This window comes from Aristolochia californica, unplaced genomic scaffold (assembly GCF_029961685.1).
Source record: "Aristolochia californica isolate CCGP_79_NKW_82.1479 unplaced genomic scaffold, dmAriCali1.0.hap1 SCAF_12, whole genome shotgun sequence".
Lineage (NCBI taxonomy): Eukaryota > Viridiplantae > Streptophyta > Magnoliopsida > Piperales > Aristolochiaceae > Aristolochia > Aristolochia californica.
This window is the reverse complement of record NW_027181793.1, coordinates 17,175,270-17,195,705: the sequence shown is the minus strand read 5'-3', so window position 1 is coordinate 17,195,705 and position 20,436 is coordinate 17,175,270. Positions and strand designations below refer to the sequence as shown.

Sequence of the window (20,436 nt, the reverse complement as noted above, 5' to 3'; positions counted from 1 at the left end):
ATTATAAAAATTGGCTAATTAAACCAATTAATGATTATAGTTTATTATAAATTAAAACAATAATTACGTGTGACTACAATAAATTATATAAAATTAAAATAAAAAATAAAAAATAACATAAGGGAATATAATAAATAAACCTAATGGTTTAATTATTTATAACAATTGGATAATTAAACCAATTAATGATTATAGTTTATTATAAATTAAAACAATAATTACGTGTGACATGAATAAATTATATAAAATTAAAAAAAATTAAAAAATAACATAAGGGAATATAATAAATAAACATAATGGTTTAATTAATTATAGCAATTGGATAATTAACCAATTAATGATTAAAATTCATTATAAATTAATATACTAATTACGTGTGACTAAAATAAATTATATAAAATTAATAAAAATTAAAAAATAATATAAGGGGATATAATAAATAAATTTAATTATTTAATTAATTATAGAAATTGCATAATTAAACCAATTAATGATTACAGTTTATTATAACTTAATATACTAATTACGTGTGACTAGAATAAATTATTTAAATTACATAAAATAGTTAAAAATAACATAAATGAATATAATTAATAAACATATTATTTTGTAATAACAAAATATATAGTATAAAAATACTTAATAAATTAAAATACTTAATAAATAAAAATAAAACACATGACAAAAAGGTATTAAATGACAAAAACTTTCCTTGCATCCTCAGTATAATGACATTTGCCATATGCATCGATAAGACTATTTGTGACATAAACATCAGACTCCAACCCCAATTTGATAGCATATAAGTGGATCTCTTTGCTCGCATCAATTAACTGCAAGCTAGCAATTGATTTCAGAATAGTGGACAATGTTGTCTGGTTACAGTTAAACCCTTCTTTTTGCATCTCACAGAAAAGTGATATGGCTTCTTCATCATTCAAATTTTGTACGTAGGCTGAGATTATAGAATTCCAAGAAATTAAATCCTGCATAGGCATCAAATTGAAAACCCTTCTTGCATCCTCCATAAGACCACATTTTGAGTACATATCAACAAGTCCCACATAGACAAATACATCAGTATCAAAACCCACTTTGATCAAATGTGAATTAATTTGCCTGCCCAAATCGATCATTCCCATGCCTGCACAAGCTTTAAGAATACTAGATAGAGTGAACATGTTTGGAGTTGTGCCTAACACTTTCATCTCTTGCAACAATTCCAGTGGTAGATCATGGAAACCATGAAGAGCACAACCTGCAATAAGAGTGTTCCATGAAACAATATCAGGTAGCAAAAATTTTCTCAAAAACCATCATAGCAGCTTCAATATCTCCTAATTTAGCATAAATATCAACAAGTGCATTGGCTGAAAAGGAATCAGCATCATATCCAAGTCGTATCAAAGATCCGTGAATCCTTCTACCCTGAGATAGGTCCTCTGAACCTGTGCAAGCATTCAAGCTGCTTGAAATACTAAACTCATCAGGCATTACTCCAAAACTAAACCCTAAACAAAAGCTACTCTTCAAAACTAAACCCTAGACCTTAAAACCCTAAAAGTCCCAAACCCCAACTCTAATCCCGAAATTAAACCCTATCAACACGAATTTGAACCCTAAATCCCATAAAACCTAACCCTACATCCCAAAATTTGGCCACAATCAAGATAAATTACGCACAAAAATTAAAATTAACTCAAACACAACACTAAATTAGTTGAAAAAAAATTAGGGTTTTGGATTACCTTCTGAAATTTGGGAGAAATCACCGCTGAATGGGAAATGTAAGCCCAATGGAAGAAATCAACGCCTAACTGTCGAAAATCGAAGAAGATTGAAGGAAATCGAAGGATATTGAAACCGGAATAGGTTAAATTGAAGGAAATCGGGGGAGGAGGAAAGAGAAGAGCGAGAACGAGAAGGAAGAGGGAGGCCGAGAGTGAAAAGAGATGGAGGCCTAGAGGGAAAAGAGAGAGGGAGACGAGAGAGGGAGAAGGAAGAGAAAGGCCGAGAGAGAAAGAGACGAGAGAGGGAGATGGGGCGAAAACGAGAGATAACAAGAGAGAGTAGAGGGAGCAGAGAACGAAAACGAGAGCCGAGCGAGAGGAGCAGAGAGAGCGAAAACGAGAGAAGAAGGTTGGGCGAAAAAATTCGTCTGGAGACGAAGGCTGAGCGAGAGGAGAGGAGAAGAGGAAATGAGAGGGATTTTTAGTTTCGGGGGGGGGGGGGGAGAAGCGACGCTGTCGCTCGAGGTAAGTGGATGATTTGAAAAAAAGGGCGGAATCAGTTTTTCATCATTTTTGCCTGAGGAGATGAAACGGTGTTATCTCGCTTCAATTCAAATCATTTTGGACTAACACCTTATTTGTGATGACCTAGGTAATGCGGGGGGAATTCATTCCACTTCATTGTGGACTAACCCCCCCTAAAATTGGTTTAAGATGAATAATTCAAACGATATTGTCTATCTTTGTTATAACATGAAGCACAAATCGGTTGAACACTAGAAATGCACATGCTTCAGGATATGGTAGAAATAATAACGATGAAAGTTGGGATCCAATAAACTTGGTTAACATTTTTATTAAAGATGAATCATTGGTTCCTTAGACTCCTGAAGTTCAAAAGGCACTTTTAGATGATAATGATAAACTTTATCAATGGTTTCACTCACACTTGGACACAAATAATGAAGATAATGAAGAAAACTATTCATTTGAAAATGACCGAGTATTAGTATCATCACAATCTTTTGGTCAAGATCAATCATCACAATAGTAGGGAGGGTTATATATAAATTCTAGGGTCTTACAAATTATACATTTGGATATTCAGTAGATTTTGACCCTCATAAGAATTCATCATTCTTTTAAATTACAATGGTTATTTTTTTAATCTACTAGGCTGCATTAAGTTATTTTTAGGTTATGAATGAACAAATTTGACATTTTGCTATATAATTAAATTTAAATGTTGTCTACTAAACTATTTTATATTTAGCTTATTTACACGTATCGACTTTATATATGTGTTTCTTTCTATATTGGAAAACAAGTAATTGGATTCAATAAAATAATAAACATTGTGTTCACTCCATAGTTGTCCGACTCTTTGACTCATATAAGATTTTGGACTGGGTGAGTCGAGTCATAATGAGTTGCTATACTCTTCTGTTTCAGCTTAATCCCTTCCAACTCACTCGGATTTCTATCATTGGATCGATAAGTTCCAATTTGACTCGGAGTTTATGCCCCCAAAATTGTTACTATATTTATTTAATTATGTGAAAAATATTATATATCAAATGAAAATATTTATTTAAGTTGTTTTGAGTAATGTTTATATTTTTCAAATGTTATTTTTGGTTGAGTCTCTTTGTAGGAAGTTATACTACCAAGTTGGGTAAAGGATTGGGTGAGTTACATCCTAAAATCATTGGAGGATAAGATCGAGTCAGGATCTATGAGTTGGAACTGAAAAATTAATATCAAAATGACTCTTATACTATTACACTTTATATTTGTTTTTTTCTCAAGTACTTGTACACGAGCCACTAAGTTTATGCCCAAAAAAATTATAATATTATAATATTTATATATAATACATTATATATCAAAATAAAGATTTTATCTATTTTTAGTTTTTTATAAAATTTTAAATAATATTTCTAAATGTGTCGCCCAGCAGAAATTTTAAGGCGACTCAGTATGAGTATGGTCGACTCGCCTGTCCGACTCGGCGGCTCCTGATCCCGAGTCGCAAAACCATGCGTTTAAACCGCCAGTTTAGGTGTGTGTAGTCTTTGCCCTGGTCTTCCAATTTCCACTTTCTGAAGCCCCTTCTCTTCTGGAGTCTATTCGTCTTCGTCAATTTCCTACGCAGAGACGGTAATTGATCTGGACAATGGAATCCAACGGCAGTGTCAGGACCTCCATTATCAGAGAGCTCGAAACGTTACGAGCAGCAAAAGCTGACATCGAACGTAAAATTTTGGTACTTGAATCTAACTTGAAGAAAATCGCACTTGAGGAGAACGATCCTTACTCTAAATCGTTTCGTGAAAATCCTACGTCCAAACATGGATTATCGCCGGAGCAAATTTACCGATACAGTCGCCATCTATTGCTTCCAGCTTTCGGAGTAGGAGGTCTGCTTTTGTGTTTTCTTCCCGCTCTTTTAGTTGCTGCAGAACTACGTAGATCCAAAAAACAAATAGAAGTGCGAGAGAAAAAAATTGGAGGGAATTGGAAATTAGGGACACAGCCATTTTGAGCGTACAGAAACTAGAGGGTTCAGAAAGTAGTTCTTTAGTCGGCTAAAGATTAGCATCTTGCTTCGGGGATACCTTGATAATGAATGATGGAAAATGCTTGATTATTTCAATTACCTTTTAATTGTGTTGCTGGACCTTCTTTTATGGGAAGCACTTTGAAAGGACATCGAGCGTAGCACGGCTTATCTTCACAATTAGAAAGGATTTATAACTAATGCTTTCGTTGCTTCTCATCTTCCACGGTACTATTTTGTAAACTTTCTGGATATTTCTCTTGGGTGCATCATAGGGCAGTCAAACCTTTTGAAGTCTTCCATATTGGTCATTGGAGCTGGAGGTTTGGGCTCTCCTGCTGTGTTCTATCTTGCTGCTTGTGGCGTTGGTAAGCCTTTCGTTTCTCCATGTGAAGTAATTGCTATAACTATTTTTGGGAAAAAAACTTTGGATTCTTCAGTCTCTTCTTGAAATTAATAAATTGTGTATGACCATACAGTCATACTTTGTTTGTGATCTTTTGGACATTTTTATAAACACCCCTTTCTGCAAAGCATGACAGATTTTTGGGGGCATTCTATAGTTCCATGCAGAGAATAATATCTAGCTGACTGTTGGAAAGTTTTCACATTCATTTTTCTATTTGCATATAGTAATTATTCATTTTCTTTCTCTTAGGACGTTTGGGTCTTGTTGATCATGATGTTGTTGAGCTTAATAATTTGCATCGACAGGTATGCTCTTAACATTTCCCTCTTAATCTTTTTGAAATACTCGAGTTTCTTTCATCTTAACTATTTAAGTAACTAGGCTGGCTTGTTGTTGTTTTTTTTTTTTTTTTGAGGAAAAGTGTGAAAGTATATTACTGAGAGAGAGAGATACAAACCTAACAAGATGTTAGAGAAAAACACCTGTTTTAGCCTGTTTATCCGCTAAGTGATTAGCGGATCTAGGAATATAATTCCATGTACATTGTAATTGAGAAGTTAAGGTACATACATCATCAAATAGATTCCAGTGACACCAAGGCGGTTTACATTTCTTAGTCCCCCAACTGATAACGACTTGAGAATCGCCTTCAACATATAATGGGCCTACTATCCTTTGATGGAACAGTTTGAGACCATTAAATAATCCAGATAACTCTGCCGTAGTAGAATCTGAAATCCCAATAGACCCAGCAAAAGAAAGGAGAAGATTCCCTTTATCATTCTGAATAACCCCACCATAGCCAGCAGGTCCCGGACAACCAAATGCACTTCTGTCAAAGTTTAGTTTAAAGTATCCGGCCGGGGGGGGGGGGAGACCAAGTCTTCATTATAGGAGGTCGAGGGGGATAAGACATTTTTGCAACCAGATTCCAATTTTCTCTTAAGTTGATTCCTTCAAGGATTTTAAATTCTTTTCTCATACGAATCCAAGATGTAACTTGCCCAATAACTTGATTGCTAAGAATATTATCAGGGAGCGATTTTTAATTAAACCTTCGATTATTCCGCTCTTTCCAAAGGGCTCAGATGATGTGACCAACGCAGCAAGAGATTAAAAGTTTTCCAAGTTTTGGGAGATTAGCCTTAGTTTCTGTGAGGTTTTGAGAAGATCAGTACTGCAGGCCGATTTTGTGGACGAGAGTGGTCCACACCGAGTGAGCATATTTACACAGCCGTCCAGATTAAGAATTTTGCTCTTGGAGGGGCATGTAAAGTCCACGCAATTGCAGAGGAGTGACTAGATTGAGCAAGGGGTGAGAAGAGTTTTATATGCAGTTGAGGTAGAGAATGTACCTTTTGGACAAGGAGTCCAAATTAGAGCATTAGGAGTATTGCTGAAGCAAACCGCAGATAATCTCGTAATAAGATCAGCAATTTCAAGAGTTTCTGTTTCTGTTAGAGCTCTACGGAGATTTAAGTTCCAGTTACCAGAGTTTTGCCCGACCACTGAAATATAATCCTCATTGTTCCTTGCAAGAGAAAAGATTTGACAAAAGCTAGAGTTTAGGCTAGCCTAGCCAATCCACCAATCCGTCCAGAATTTTATCCTATTTCCAAATCCCACATAGCACTTGACGGATTTTTTTAAAAATAGGGAGCAAGGCTGCTTTTTTTTTCCAAACAGGAGATAGCTTGTTATACCTTCCTCCTTCAGTCCACCATCCGAAGGATTGTTTGCTTTACCGGCCACTATATTCCGCCAGATCAGAGACGGAAACATATTGAATTTCCAAAGCCATTTCAGAAGAAGAGCTGAGTTTGTTGTTGCAGTGTCACGAATCCCAAGACCACCCTCAGCATAAGGCTTACAATGGTCAACCCATTTTACAGGACAATATTTTTTTCCCCGTTTTGCCCTCCCCATAAAAATCGTCTTTTCAGAAACTCGATTCTCTTGCTGACAGAGACAGGACAGTGGTACAGGGAAAGAAAATAAGATGGAATACCATGTAAACAGGACTTGATCATGATGAGTTTACTAGCTTTAGACAAGAATTTCCCTTTCCAGGAAGAGAGCCTACCTTCCAGCCGCTCAATGACGGGGTGCCAAGAAGATTTCGAGGGCAAGGCAGAGGATAGGGGGAAACCCAAATACGTACCCGGAGATGAAGCAACTGTACAACCCAGATAATTCGCCATGGAGTTGAGAACCAAGGGGTCAATATTAAAACCCAAAATAGAAGATTTAGCCCAACTTACCTTCTGTCCAGAGGACAACTCAAAAGAGATTTAGCAAAACTTTCAAGTGCGAGATTTGAGAGAAGGAGCCTTCTCTGGAAAAAATGGTATCATCAACATATTGTAGTAAAGGAATGTCCTGGCCCGAATCTGTTGAGATAGGATTGAGCCAGCCGGATCTTTTGGCAAATTCGACCATAGAAGCAAGATGCACCCCCAAGAGAGTGAAAATGAAGGGGGACAGATGGTCACCTTGTCTTATTCCTCTTGTGGTTTTGAAATAACCACAAGGAGTCCCATTTACTAGAATAGAAAAAAATGGGGTAGATATGCAGCTTCTCATCCAAAATTTCCACCGAGTCCCGAAACCCATTCTATCAAACAGGTAATAAACAAGGTTCCAATTTACACGGTCAAAGGCTTTCTCAAATTCAATTTTAAGAACAAATCTTGGTCTGTTTGATTTTTTGAAGGTGTCAAGAAGCTCATGGGCAGCCATGGCAGAATCTAGAATGTTTCTTTCTTTTATAAAAGCACTTTGGCAAGGGCTAATAATTTTGGAGAGGTGGGGCCGAAGGTGGTTAGCTAGCAAACGGGCAATGATTTTATAATAACTTGTGGTGAGGCTGATAGGTCTAAAATCTTGGGGACGAGAGGCAACAAATTTTTTCGGAATAAGTGCGATAAAAGAAGCTCCTACTGCCTTGTGAGTGATGCCAACTTGGTGGAAATTTTGGACAAATTCGTAAACTTCCTGTTTGATGGTATCCCAAAACTTATGATAGAACTCACCATTAAACCCGTCCGGACCAGGCGCTTTGTCCTTCGGGAGCTTCATCGCTGCAAGTTCAATTTCTTCATTGCTGAAGGGCTTTTCCATATCTGCAGCCTCAAACAAGGAGATTCTCGAGTAGTCGAGCTGAGGCAACTTCGGCCGGTTGAAGCATTCTTCGGAATACAATTCTGAGAAAAACTTGACAAAAATGTCAGAGATGGAGGGGCTATCTGTAATCACTTGGTCTCCATGGCAGAGAGAAGTGATACGGTTAACCCTCCTCCTGGCCGAGGCTATAGCATGGAAAAACTTTGTATTTCCATCCCCCTCGGCCATCCAGCGGAATCTTGCCCGTTGTTTCCAATGAATAGTTTCACAACGAAGCAAACTAGAGAGTTCAGAATTTAATTGACATCTAAGATTTAACTCAAGGGAAGAAATAGACCTTTGTTCTTCAAGTAGATCGAGCTCCGATATGCGACGGCGAACTAAATCCCAAGAAGCAGTAGTAGCACATTAGCATATAGACTACAATCGAATTTTTAACTTTAGAGCTTTCAGTTTAAGGGCAAGATTCCATCCAGGATTTGGGTGATGATTTAGTTCTTCCCACCAGACCGGGATGGAAGAGTTGAAAACTTCCAACAGAGTCCAGGAGTTTTCAAACCGGAAGGGAGCAGGTCCCCGAGAGGGGGGGAAAGTATTGAGATGAATGGGCCAGTGGTCAGAACTGACTTTGTTAAGAACTTGGCCAAATGTGTTTGGAAAAAGATTAAGCCAATCATTGTTAACAAAAAGCGGTCCAGCTTTGAGAGGATAGGAGGGCATTGGCAATTTGACCATGTGAATTTTTTCCCTAATAAAAAAATTTCTGAGAGATTAAGACTACAGATGAGGTCGGAGAAGGCCCGCATTGCAGAGGTGGTTCTGGGAGCAGGAGGGCTTTTTTCAGAGCAAAGCAAAATAGAGTTGAAATCGCCTGCTAGAAGCCAAGGCAGGTCCCATAAGTCGACTAAGTGAAATAGTTCTTCCCAAAAAAATGCACGATTAGCCGATCTAGTAGGACCATACAACCAACAAGACCCCACGACGTGCCCAAGGTATGATCGTAAAAACGGATACCAATGGAGTATTGCCCCAATTGGCTGAGGTTAGCGTCCAAAGCTTTTGGATCCTAGAGGACAAGAATGCCACTTGAGTGCCCAATAGCATCAACCGTTGCCCACGCTGGGTCCAAGTCATACCATAACTCACGGGCAATAGAATAATCAAAAGTTTGTAGTTAAGTTTTCACAAGAAGTACAATTTTTGGCTTACATTCCATAAGGGCTTTGATGATAGCTCGCGTGGAGTGTGAGCTAATTCCTCAGACATTCCATGACATGATAATCATTGAGAAATTGGCAGGTTGATATCCTTCTCTGGCTGGTGAGAAGCGTCGGGGTAAGAGCTGAAGATCACGGCAAGTTCAGCTAGTTCGATGTATTCTTCAGGTGGGAGATCGACTACTTGCTCTTCCAAGAAAAGGAGGATATCCTCAGCCGGGGTGAGTTTGCGGCTGGGGACCCAGGAAGAAAGGGGACAGAAAGTCGGCTGATGGGAACAATGTGGCTGGATCAGGTAGGGACTGAGGTAGAGCTTGCGGCTGGGGATACGTGTATTCCATTGGAGGTATTGGGGGGGGGGGAGGCAGTGAGGGGGGGATGAGGGGGATGTTCATGTGTTGGGAGGTGGTGGCTTTCACTTTCCCCTTTTGCTTTTTTCTGGAGTAGGTAAAGTGGAGTGGGGTGGTTAACGTTTTTTTTTTCTTTCTCAGGGTTTGCCATATCAGAGGTTGGGGAGAGGGGAGTTCTGCTTTTAGAAGTTGACGCCTCCATGGTGGGATTTGGTTTGAATGTTTGTAAAGGAACGAGGGAGAGGTAGAGGCTGGGGGGGAAATTTATATGTTTTGGGGGGGTATTGGGAAGCAAGGAGGTAGTATCCCAGACGGTATCAGAATTGGCAGAGATTTTGTGTGATTTGGCCGAGTTGTCGGACTGACTGGTGTCAGTCCGAATGGGATTGTACTGGTAGATTTCTCGTCTAGGAATGTGATGTGGTGGGGGAGGTTTCGAAGATATTTTTATGCCTGGTTTTGGAAGGGAGAAGGATTTTTTTGGGTTGGAAATTGTGTTGTGCGGGGCTCGAGGGAAATGAGGGGATTTACGGAAATTTGGATACGAAAGGTTATTTCTGTTAGGTGTGGAAGATGCCTGATCGGAAAGGAAAGTTGACGTGGAGGGAGATGTTTTAGAGGCTCGAGGGAGGATATGGGGTGAAGAGTGTTGCTTTGTTTCGAGGGTGGCGGAGTCAGAAAGGTGACTGGGGGAGTAAACGAGGTGTTATGAGTGGGTTGTTTTTTCAGGTTGCGGGCCAGGGGTAGAGAGGTTGAAATAACATGTGAAGTGATGAAGGGTGATGGAGGTTCAGGGTATGAAGTGAGAGATCGGGCTTCGAGATTTGGGTAAGTCAGAGAAAGATGTGACGATGGCGAAAGGTTTTGGTTGTCGTGGAGGGAGGATGGGACATATAGGGGTTTAGTAGTCGAGGGCATATCGAGAGGCGGGGGGGGGGGGGGGGGGGGGGGGTGTGTGAGGGCGGGAAGTTCAAAAGGTGATGTTAATGTTTTGATATCGGTAGTCTGACATGAGGACGGGCGGGGGATGTTTCCCAAGGGTGGCGATGGGATGTTTGGAAGAAGGGGTGGTTCGGCAGTTTGACATGAGGACGGGCGGGAGGTTTCCCAAGGGTGGCGATGGGATGTTTAGAAAAAGGGACGGTTCGGCAGTCTGACATGAGGACGAGGGCGGGAGGTTTCCCAAGGGTGGCGATGGGATGTTTGGAAAAAGGGACGGTTCGGCAGTCTGACATGAGAACGCTTGTTGTTATTTGCTTTAAAAAGTTCAACTCTAATTTAAGTTTAGTAGACTTGTTAGGAAAATGAGAATCCTAGTAGTAGTAAGTTTCTAGGTAAGAAGTGGGAGCGAAGAGACTATAAAGTCCACATCATATCCTGGACTACACATCTTGTTTTGTCTGTAGTTAGAAAAGTTCTGAGATCTTTTATATTGTCTCATTTCAAGTTATCTTTCATGATTTGGAAATCCTTTTGAAGATCCAGTTGCAAATCCAGTGCAAACCAATTTGCAATTTGTTTTGGAAAATTCCAAGTTTAAATTAGTTCTTTATTTTTCAAAATTCTTCCAATGGCTTCACTGTTAAACTAAAATCCTATTTGTGAACACAGCTGAAATAGGGTACCTTGTCCTAATCATGCAAAAAAGTAGAATGTCACCATCAACAATTTTGGGGAGAAATCATATCTGCACAATTTTTGTGCTAAAAAATTTGAACCAGTTCCAGATGAAGGAGGACAGTGAGAAGAACCATAAACGAGGAAGAAAACCTGAATTCATAGTCACGGATTTACCCATAAATTTTTTCTCATATCCTGATTTCTTATCCTGATCAATGCTTGCGTGGCACATCTAATCTGAGTATGTGTGTGCTCATAATTGGTAAGGGTGAAATTTAGTTCGATTTTCATGTATTATAACTCTTATTCGCATATAACTGTAAAAATAGAAAAAGGTGATGGAGAAAGCAAAAAACTGAATTCCAAAGATCTTATATTTATAACTAATCTTGAGAAGCTTAAAAGGCAAGAAATAGTAAGTATTACTACCTAAGAAACTCTGGCCTCCATTGTACTTTCGTTTTATTTATTTATTTGTTAATACAAGTACACAACATTCAAAAGAAAAAGTTTCCACCTAAGAAAGGGAATTCGTCATTTCAAAAAAAAAAAAGGAAGGGAATTAGTGAAATATCTAATTGGTTCTTCCTAGTGTTTGCCCCTCTTTATCTTTTATATTGGTAGCTTGATCATTTAGTTTTTGATGGTAATCTGTTATCATCTCTAAGTCGTTATCTCTTTCTCCCCATGCTGTTTTTCTCAACCAGATTATTCACACTGAAGGCTATATTGGGCAGTCCAAAGTCAAATCTGCTGCTGCTGCTTGTCGTGCGTATGTACTAGGAACTATTTGTGCACAACTGGGAGATTTCATGCAGTTCTTTGGGTCCTAAGTTGAAATATTCATAAAATATTTAGTGTTGCCGACCTTTTTCTTCAAGTATATTTTTTTCTTTGATTTGGTTGATCATTTAATTTTCAGGATTAATTCCACTGTTGAGATTGTGGAGCACCAAGAAGCATTGCAAGCAGCCAATGCTTTGGATATCGTGAGCAAGTATCCTTCCCGAAGTTTGCCATTAAGTATTTGAACTTGATAATGTTTAAATAATGTTCTTCAACAAAAAACAGTGTCACTGTTTTTCCACATTACAAGCATTTTACTAGATATGATGTGGTGGTAGATGCAACAGACAATGCTCCTAGCAGATACATGATTAATGATTGCTGTGTTGTGTTGGGGAAGGTAAAAATTCTTGTTGCGTATTTCTTTATTTTTATGTGTTGACCTCTGTGGTCCACTCTGATGGTACCTTGGTATCTTGCAGTTCTAGGCAATTAAAATTTTGTTGGATTCATAGAAATATATATGATCACCTCTTCAAGGTTCAAGACAATTTTGCGGGATCTGGACTGCACATACATGCTTACTTTGGATAATCAGGCCATTGATCTTAATGTTGTTAACCATTTTATGAAGATTATTGTCTAGATCATCTGCTGTCAGCTGCTGGGCCTCTGGGAAAATCTCCTTGGCCTGGCCATCTTCACATTCTTGATGGAATTGAGGTCATCATTATACAGCTGATCTTCACTTGGAGTCATTCCCCTATTACTACCTATGGCATTGCTAATTTTAACTATGGCCAGTTCCTCCCAACAATGCTTTGTAGTGGGGAATGTGTTGCTCTTGATTAGTGTTAGTTCCTATGTGAAAATATGAAAAATCTAGAGAGAGAGAGAGAGAAAAGATGCACGAGCTCTGAATGAGCTGTGTTGGGGTTTGTGCACGACCCCCAATGCTATTTATTAGGTTTTAAATCATAAATTACAGAAATAACAAAAATGCCCCTTTTACATAGAAAACACTTGTGCCCTTATAACTCCCATTCTACTCTTCCTATGAATATAAAAATTTGTACACTAACTAAATCAAACATACTGAATAAGATAGTGCCATAATATAAAATATCCGATCATGTAAAATGACCAAAATACCCATGAGCTGATTTTCTCACTCCCCCTCAAATAGGAGCATATATATATCCACGAGGCCTAGCTTGTCACAAAAGCTTATAAATTCATGCTTTTCTAATGCCTTGGTGAAGACATCTCCGAGTTAACCAGCTGAATGAACATAGGAGGTGATCACATCTTTCTTCATCACAACATCTCTAACAAAATGACAATCCACTCTATGTATTTTGTTCTTTCATGAAAAACTGGATTGTTGGCGATAAATATAGCGGCCTGGTTATCACAGAACATAATTATGATTTTATTATGATGGAAGCCTAACTCCCTAGAAACCGATTTCACCCATATGGACTCACTATCGGTATGTGCAATAGCATGTATTCCGCTTCTACATCAGATTTAGCTACAACACTGTAGATGCGATTGGATCGGCTGGCGGCATTCTGATGGTGTGGGACACTAATACCATTGAGGTGCTCGATCGTTATTGTGGTACTTACTCCCTTGGAATCAAGCTGAGAGACAAAAGGATCGGGGAACATTTGGTGCCTTGTGGGTGTATATGGTCCTACTAGACACCATGAGAGACATCTCTTCTGGGATGACCTTTTGAGGACTTGTCAGAGGTGGCCCATTCCTCTGATACTTGGGGAGATTTCAATGTTATCCGCTTCTGCCTTGAAAAATCCCCGCCCGGAGAATCACTATCTCCATGAGGTTATTTGTAGACTTTATTGGCAGCTGGGATCTTGATGAGGTTACCCTATCCGGGAAGACCTTCACTTGGTCAAATGGCAGGCAGCCCCCCCGTCCTCTCCAAGCTTGACTGCTTCTTAGCCAACAACGACTGTCTCCAATTATATAACAATGCCACATGCAAAGTTCTCAATAAGGTCGTTTCGAATCATTGGTTGATTATGGTAGATACCCACTTCGGCAGCTGCCCCCCCCTCCGCCTTTCAGATTCAACAATGCTTGGATGGTGGACCCCTCTTTTGATAAATCTATCCAGTCCTTCTGGGAGAGGATGGTCGTGGCTTGCCCGAACGGGTGGAGTTTCCCAGCCAAGCTCAAGATGTTGAAGCTGTTGCTACGATCTTGGGCCTCTGCAAGAAAGACCTCTTCCTCAGCCTAGAGAGCCTCTGTCCTATCTCAGATTTCCACTCTTGATTATGAGGAGGAATCTAGAAACCTCTCTTCCTTGGAAGTAACCCAGAGTTATGCCCTCCAAGGGTGAATGCAGTTCTTCGCTCATAGTGAGTTCATGCACTGGAAGCAGTGTGCAAGATTTAAGTGGCTCGTTGAGGGGATGCCAATACTAAATTCTTCCATGCAGTTGCCTCTACACGGAGAAGAGCCAACCACATCACCACGCTCAGCGTCAATGGTGAGATTACCTCGGTGATGCTTGCCCAATTGACATGACTCGCACTTAGGGGTGGCATCGAGCCAAGCCAAGCTCAAACCTACATTTGTTCGAGCTTGACTTGATTCGAATACTTCGAACTCGAGTTTAGCTTCAAGCCTAAAATTGAAATCGAACTCGTGTCCAAGAATTTTAATCGAGTTTGAGCTCGAGCTCGAGCCGGTTTAAAGCTCTGACCTACATTTAAAAGTTTTCATAAAATACAAATAAAATAAAATCATAAACTTATGCATAACCTTTGCATAAAATCGTACATAAATACTGTACATAAACTCTATTTAAAATTGTCTATACGCTCTACTTAAAATTATTTATAAACACTCATAAAATTATGAATAAACTTTGTTCAATAATCAAACACAAAAATTTGAATGAAATAACAATATCGAAGGAAGCACCAACTAGTCATAAGGGCTAAAATGAATGCAAGCACATAGCCTAAAGAAATCAAGGAGATCAACTAAAATATTTTTAAAAGTGGATAAATGAAGACCAAATGATATTACAATTTACAATGCACGTAGCTAGTAGTCAAGGAAACAAAAGCCAATGCAAAACACTTTTTTTTTTCTTTCTTATCACCTAAGGATTTTGTAAGTGTTAAACATGAAGAGCGATAACATTGCGAAAGCTCCTAAGCCTTAATCATGAAGTTTGATGCAATTAACAGATTCTAGTAATCTCTAAGAATTGATTCGTGACCTTTTCAATAAATGATGACTTAAAGATTAGTGGCCCTCTATACTGTGAAGAAAAGGAAAAATGGCGAATAGATTATGTCGATTTTTTAACAGCTCTAAAAAATGACACTTCTTCACAACTCACAAAAAGGGAGAAATGGCGGATGGAGAAATTTTAAAGGCAAGTCTTCTCTCTTTTTCTTCACAGTATCAAGAACATCAATTGCTTCAGCTTCGCTAATCTTGGAGAAATGGCGTTTTTGAATAGAGCCTCACAGAACTTCTAAATGTTTTGCAAATCACATCTTACATTAGGGCATAATTAAGAACATGGACTTGCAAAAATTTTAGAAGAAACAGGCGTCTCTGGATTCCAGGATGCGAATGGAATGCGTTTCGTGTCCCCAATATTTTTGAAATTTTATTTAATTAAAATTTAGTAAACTATATATTATTTTTAGAACAAATCACTACTGCCATTTCGTAGACATAGGTCACTATTGGCTACACAAATGAAATCTGTCCAGTTAATTCACTTCCCTTTGTCTAGTGTTAGTCGTTCCTCTGATTCTCGGATCTCCTCGCACCAAGACGAGCTCCTTAATGACACGTTTCGGACTACGTGTCGTCTCACTAGATACGTGGCGGCAATTGAGGGAAGCTACATTTTACATGGTGTTCACCTTGATTGCATTTTGAAATTCCAAACCAACACGAAGATGTCAGAAGACATGATGCCCTTAGTACGATTGTAACCTTCAAACAGAGAAACAAAACAAATGGCAAAAATGATGAACATCTTGGCTGTTTCACTTCTCATTGCCACCCTCTTCGCCGCTACCGTCTGGTCTCTGCCATCACAAGAGCAAGAGTATCCCAAGGAAAACTTGATCGTCAAGGAAGGCCACCATATAATAGTTGTCGAGTATGAGTGAGAAGGTGTTCAAAAACCCAATTTAGAGAATCGGTGCAGGAGTTGTCCCATGAAGGCTCTTCTCTTCCGTCCGGAATGGGAGAAGAGTTACGAGAGAAATTCAGAGAGACTGTTCTTCCTTATCTCGATGAGGGTCTATCCACCCTGGACGTTGCCTCATCTCTGCCTACTCATGATAATCATACCCAAGGTGCCAAGGAGTTTGTCATCATACCCAAGATCTCATTCCAGAATCCAGAGACATGCTCTACTCTCTTGTCTCGACAAAATGCCTGTCCAGGAGAAGCTTGAAGACTCAAAGTTGAAGGCCGAATAAATCGGTCCCTCGACTCCCTTCAGACTCCCGCCGCCCCATCCCGGTCCCGTTGCTGGCCGCTTGTTTAAGTAAAGGAGTTGACTCCCAAGCTTGCAAACCAAACCGCCGTTCGTTTGAGTTGGCTCGTTTACTTAAACGAGTCAGAAAGTCGATCTCGAATTCAATTTGAGATCGAAAATATTTGAACCGAACTGAGCCGGTGCCGAACCGAGCTCGAGCTATTCGCGAACTGGCTCAGTTCGATGCCACCCTACTTGCACTGAAGTGTAAGATTGGAAGGAAATTCTGGAAAGACTGGAATCAGTTTTGCCGGCGAAGGATGACCTAGTTGCAAATGCCACTGGCAAGAGGTAGCAGATGTATGAAATGCATGTAGTGTATTATTTGGCAAGTGGATCTCCAAATAATACAAATTACCTCTCTTACGTGCGGAACCAATCGTCCTCTTCGTTGCGAGGTCCTGGGATAGACAATGAGTAGGATAAAAAGTCAGAGAACAATTTGATAGGTTTAGTTAATTGACTCACTGACAACAGCTTTAGCTGAAATTTTGGAACTAGTAAAGCAGATTGAGGAGACACGAACGATGCACGTGTAACAGTCCTAACACCCTGGACTGAGGAAATAGAATCATCGGCTAAATTTACTTGCTTGATTTATATTTTGGACATTGTTTCCACTACCACTTGTACTTGGTCTCATGTTCTTGGATCAGCCAATGCTAAATTGGGTCCCTACCTGCAATCTCTTGTTGCAAGGGGAGGCCTCCCTTGATGTATTCTCTTGCTTTGCTTCGTAATAAAATCATCACTGTGTCAATTTTTTTTTTTTTTTACTAGCTTTATTTATGATGACTCTTTCATGTTAGAAAACAAGGATGACATACCTGACATGTGGGCAATAGCTTTGAAATCGATAACCCAAGTAGGAAAAGAAGACACATGAAGCGTGGACATACTTGAAGTAGCCAGAATAGCAGTAGGAGTAGGAGCATGAACCATAGATGCTGAGGATGAACCAATTGATAACTGAGCTAGATGCTGCATAATCTGTTGTTTTTGTACCTCATTAGCTCCCCCCTGAGGGGACAAAAGCAACAACCTCTGAGATTTTTCCACTAGTCTCATGGCTGGTATAGTTTTCCCAAGCAGGCTTTCCAAATTTTATCTAGCATCTATCAGAGTAATGGTGATTTCGTCCACAATGGGGACACTTCCTCTAGGACTTACCATAACCTTTGTCTCGACCTTTGCGTGAACTGTCTCTACCTCTACCTCGCCCATAACCTGTCCCAAAGTATTAAGTGCAGCAACATCTGTCACCTTACCTCCTTTTTCTTCATTGGATACCAAAGTTGTTTCTGCCCTCACAATTCTGTTGAAAGTAGTGGGTAATGAAGGTACCTCTTATGAAGCTAAGAAACTCTCCACCTAGGCCATCAAGAAACTTCGCCACCAATAGTTGGTTCTGTTGTTTTCTTAATTCCTGTTCATCCATAGTAAATGGATGATATACATTAATTTCCTGCCAGAGTCCACAAATGCACTGTAATATTGTGTAACAATTGTTTTACCCTTTTTTCAAACCAAAGAAATTGGTGTACAATTCATAAAATCTGGATAAATTACTCTCTTGAGCATATAGATACTCCAAAAAAACCCACATAGCCTTTGCTGTTTCACAATGCATCACATGGTTCCTTAATATTGAATCACTATTGTTGACAATCCAAGTCATAACTTGGTTGTCTTTAGCTTCCCAATCATCAGTCGTTGGGATTGGAGGATCATCTCTGATGTACTTTGTCCTCCTCCTTCTCTTCAAGAACATTTTCACAACCTGGCCCAATTAAGATAATTTTGTCCTGTCAACTTCTCAAATGTCATAAACACTATAATTTGCCATCATATCCACCCATATTGCTAGATGGTATATAAACTTCACCCAAATCAGCCATAGAGTAAGTATAAATTCACCAAAAATATTCAATTTCAATATCCAAATACTTTTGCAAATTCCAAGATGTGGGCCCCACTTCCTAAAAATTAGGGGTAGGGCAGGGATGAGATGTGCGCAAGTGATAGATGCTTAAATCAACACCATATATCAAATAGATAGAAGATCCTTCAAGAATAAACTACAATTAGGGCTGACATTGATACATGCAAACTAATGACACAGGCACAGGTCCAGGGATAATTGATGCACATCCCAAGATCTCTTAAAAAAGAGCCCCTTTTGGGTAATCAAAGTATGAATAATCCTTTAAAGGGTGATAGAAACAGTAACCCTAAGGTTATGGCAGAAGAAAAAAGAGAAAAAATGAATTTTTACCAACCAGACACCGAGGAGATTTGAAAAACTTTGATTTTGTGAAGACACCCAGATAAAGAGGAGGTTTTCTGGCTAAGATGTACTCCTAGCAACGATTACTGCTCTGATACATGAAAAATCTAGAAAGAGAGAGGAGAAGGAGAGAGTGAGAGAAAGAAGAGAGAAAAGAGGCACACACTCTGAATGAGCTGCGTTGGGGGTTGTGCACGACCCCCAATACTATTTATTAGGTTTTCATAAATCACAAAAATGACAAAAATGCCCCTCTTACATAGAAAACACTTATTCTCTTATAACTCTCACTCTACTCTTCTTATGAATATAAAAATTTGTACACTGACTAAATCAAACATGCTGAACAAGATAATGCCTTAATATAAAATATCCGATCATGTAATGACCAAAATACTCTTTAGTTGATTTTCTTACATCTCTTTTTTTCTTGTTTTATTTGATGTGATGTTGTTTGCCTTTTGAACCTCTTCGCTTTATGTATTGTATTTGGCCTTTTTTTAAACTTTATCCTTCTATAATGATATCTTTCTAACATGTTCAAAAAAAGAAAAAAATGATTGGGTGGCTATGTTGCCAGGTGGTACTACTATGCCATGTAATCACAATGGAAAGTAATCCTCCATCCTTTTCGAATTTTGAACCCCATGCCTTAATAAGATTATTTTTTTTCGAAATTGACGATTAGCTTGTATACGATTAGCAAGTTGTTATCAGTTGGTGTAAGAAGACATGCAAACCCCCATGGCGGCATTGGGATATTTTTGATGATATATGTACTTTAATTTCCCAAATACAATGCAAGTGAAATTATATTCCTAGATCCGCAAATCACTTGGCGGATAGTCGGGCTAAAACTGGTGTTTTTCTCCAACAACTTGTTGTGGAGGATGGTCTTGTTTAGTATGGTTTGTATTTTTCTCTCTCAGTAATATATTCACACCTTTTTTCAAAAAAAAAAAAAGCTTGTATTGAAATAGCAAAGCAAGCGTAGATTACAGCATAGTGTACACCATAGAATACAATCTTGGCCAAACCCATCGTGAGGGTTAGGGACAGGCCATGCCTTAATAAGACTTGAACCCAATGCCTCACTATGGAACTAGGGCTGTCGATTGGTTCAAACTCGACTTGTTAGTTGAAAACCTAAACAAAAACGTTCAGAAATGGGTAGCTGATAAGAGTCATATTGGGTAATCATTTCTTACCAGGTTCAGTTCCAGTTTTACCCAATAGGTTAATGGTTTTGTATAAAACACATTAAGCAAGTTCTTGACATTTTGGGTTGAGTGCTAATATTAGATACCACATATACATTTTTTAATTGAATTTTTAATATAAAATATCACACACACTCAAACACATTCCCACATACACATGCTTGTGGCCTAGTGATACGTGGGCGGATGTGGCACAACCAACATAGCTGAAGACAGACGCGGGATGGTCAAAGTTGTGAGCACAACCAACCCAGCCAAAAAGGGCTTTCCAGAGTCCTATGAGAGATGACCTACCAAAGTTAGCAGCAGCTTCAGATGACTTCGTGAGACAAGGCATTACAAACACAGGCGCAAAAATTTTACAGACATGAGTGTGTGGATGAAGCCTAAGCCCAAAGGTGCACATGGGCATGAAGTTGTGCGTGGGCTAGGTGCGCAGGCAATTGGGCCAATAGCCGCAGCGGGCTGGCTGGTTGGCAGTTTGGTTGGCAGGCTGGCCGGCGGGTTGGTTGGTAGGCTGGCTGGATTTAAATTCGAATTTTGAATAAGGATCAATTCAAATGGTTTTGAATTGGATCTTTAGAAATT

The 20,436-nt window shown here is 39.2% G+C and overlaps 2 protein-coding genes across 2 annotated transcripts in view; one reads left to right on the top strand and one right to left on the bottom strand.

Moving 5' to 3' along the window:
• Positions 1-692: 692 nt before the first annotated feature.
• On the bottom strand, positions 693-1,494 carry LOC137946622 (pentatricopeptide repeat-containing protein At4g39530-like). Its single transcript, XM_068792951.1, has 2 exons — positions 1,428-1,494; positions 693-1,258 (listed from the first exon to the last, which is right to left on the bottom strand). Exons 1-2 carry the CDS (start codon positions 1,492-1,494, stop codon positions 693-695), a joined length of 633 nt encoding a protein of 210 aa, XP_068649052.1.
• A 2,329-nt stretch (positions 1,495-3,823) lies between these two features.
• LOC137945985 (adenylyltransferase and sulfurtransferase MOCS3) overlaps positions 3,824-20,436 on the top strand; it is a 35,062-nt gene continuing 18,449 nt past the window's right edge. Inside the window, exons 1-6 of the mRNA XM_068792116.1 lie at positions 3,824-4,150; positions 4,566-4,658; positions 4,949-5,004; positions 11,717-11,781; positions 11,932-12,006; positions 12,117-12,195. Coding sequence (XP_068648217.1) covers positions 3,907-4,150; positions 4,566-4,658; positions 4,949-5,004; positions 11,717-11,781; positions 11,932-12,006; positions 12,117-12,195 — 612 coding nt within the window. The 5' untranslated portion in view covers positions 3,824-3,906. The remainder of the gene's footprint in view (positions 4,151-4,565; positions 4,659-4,948; positions 5,005-11,716; positions 11,782-11,931; positions 12,007-12,116; positions 12,196-20,436) is intronic.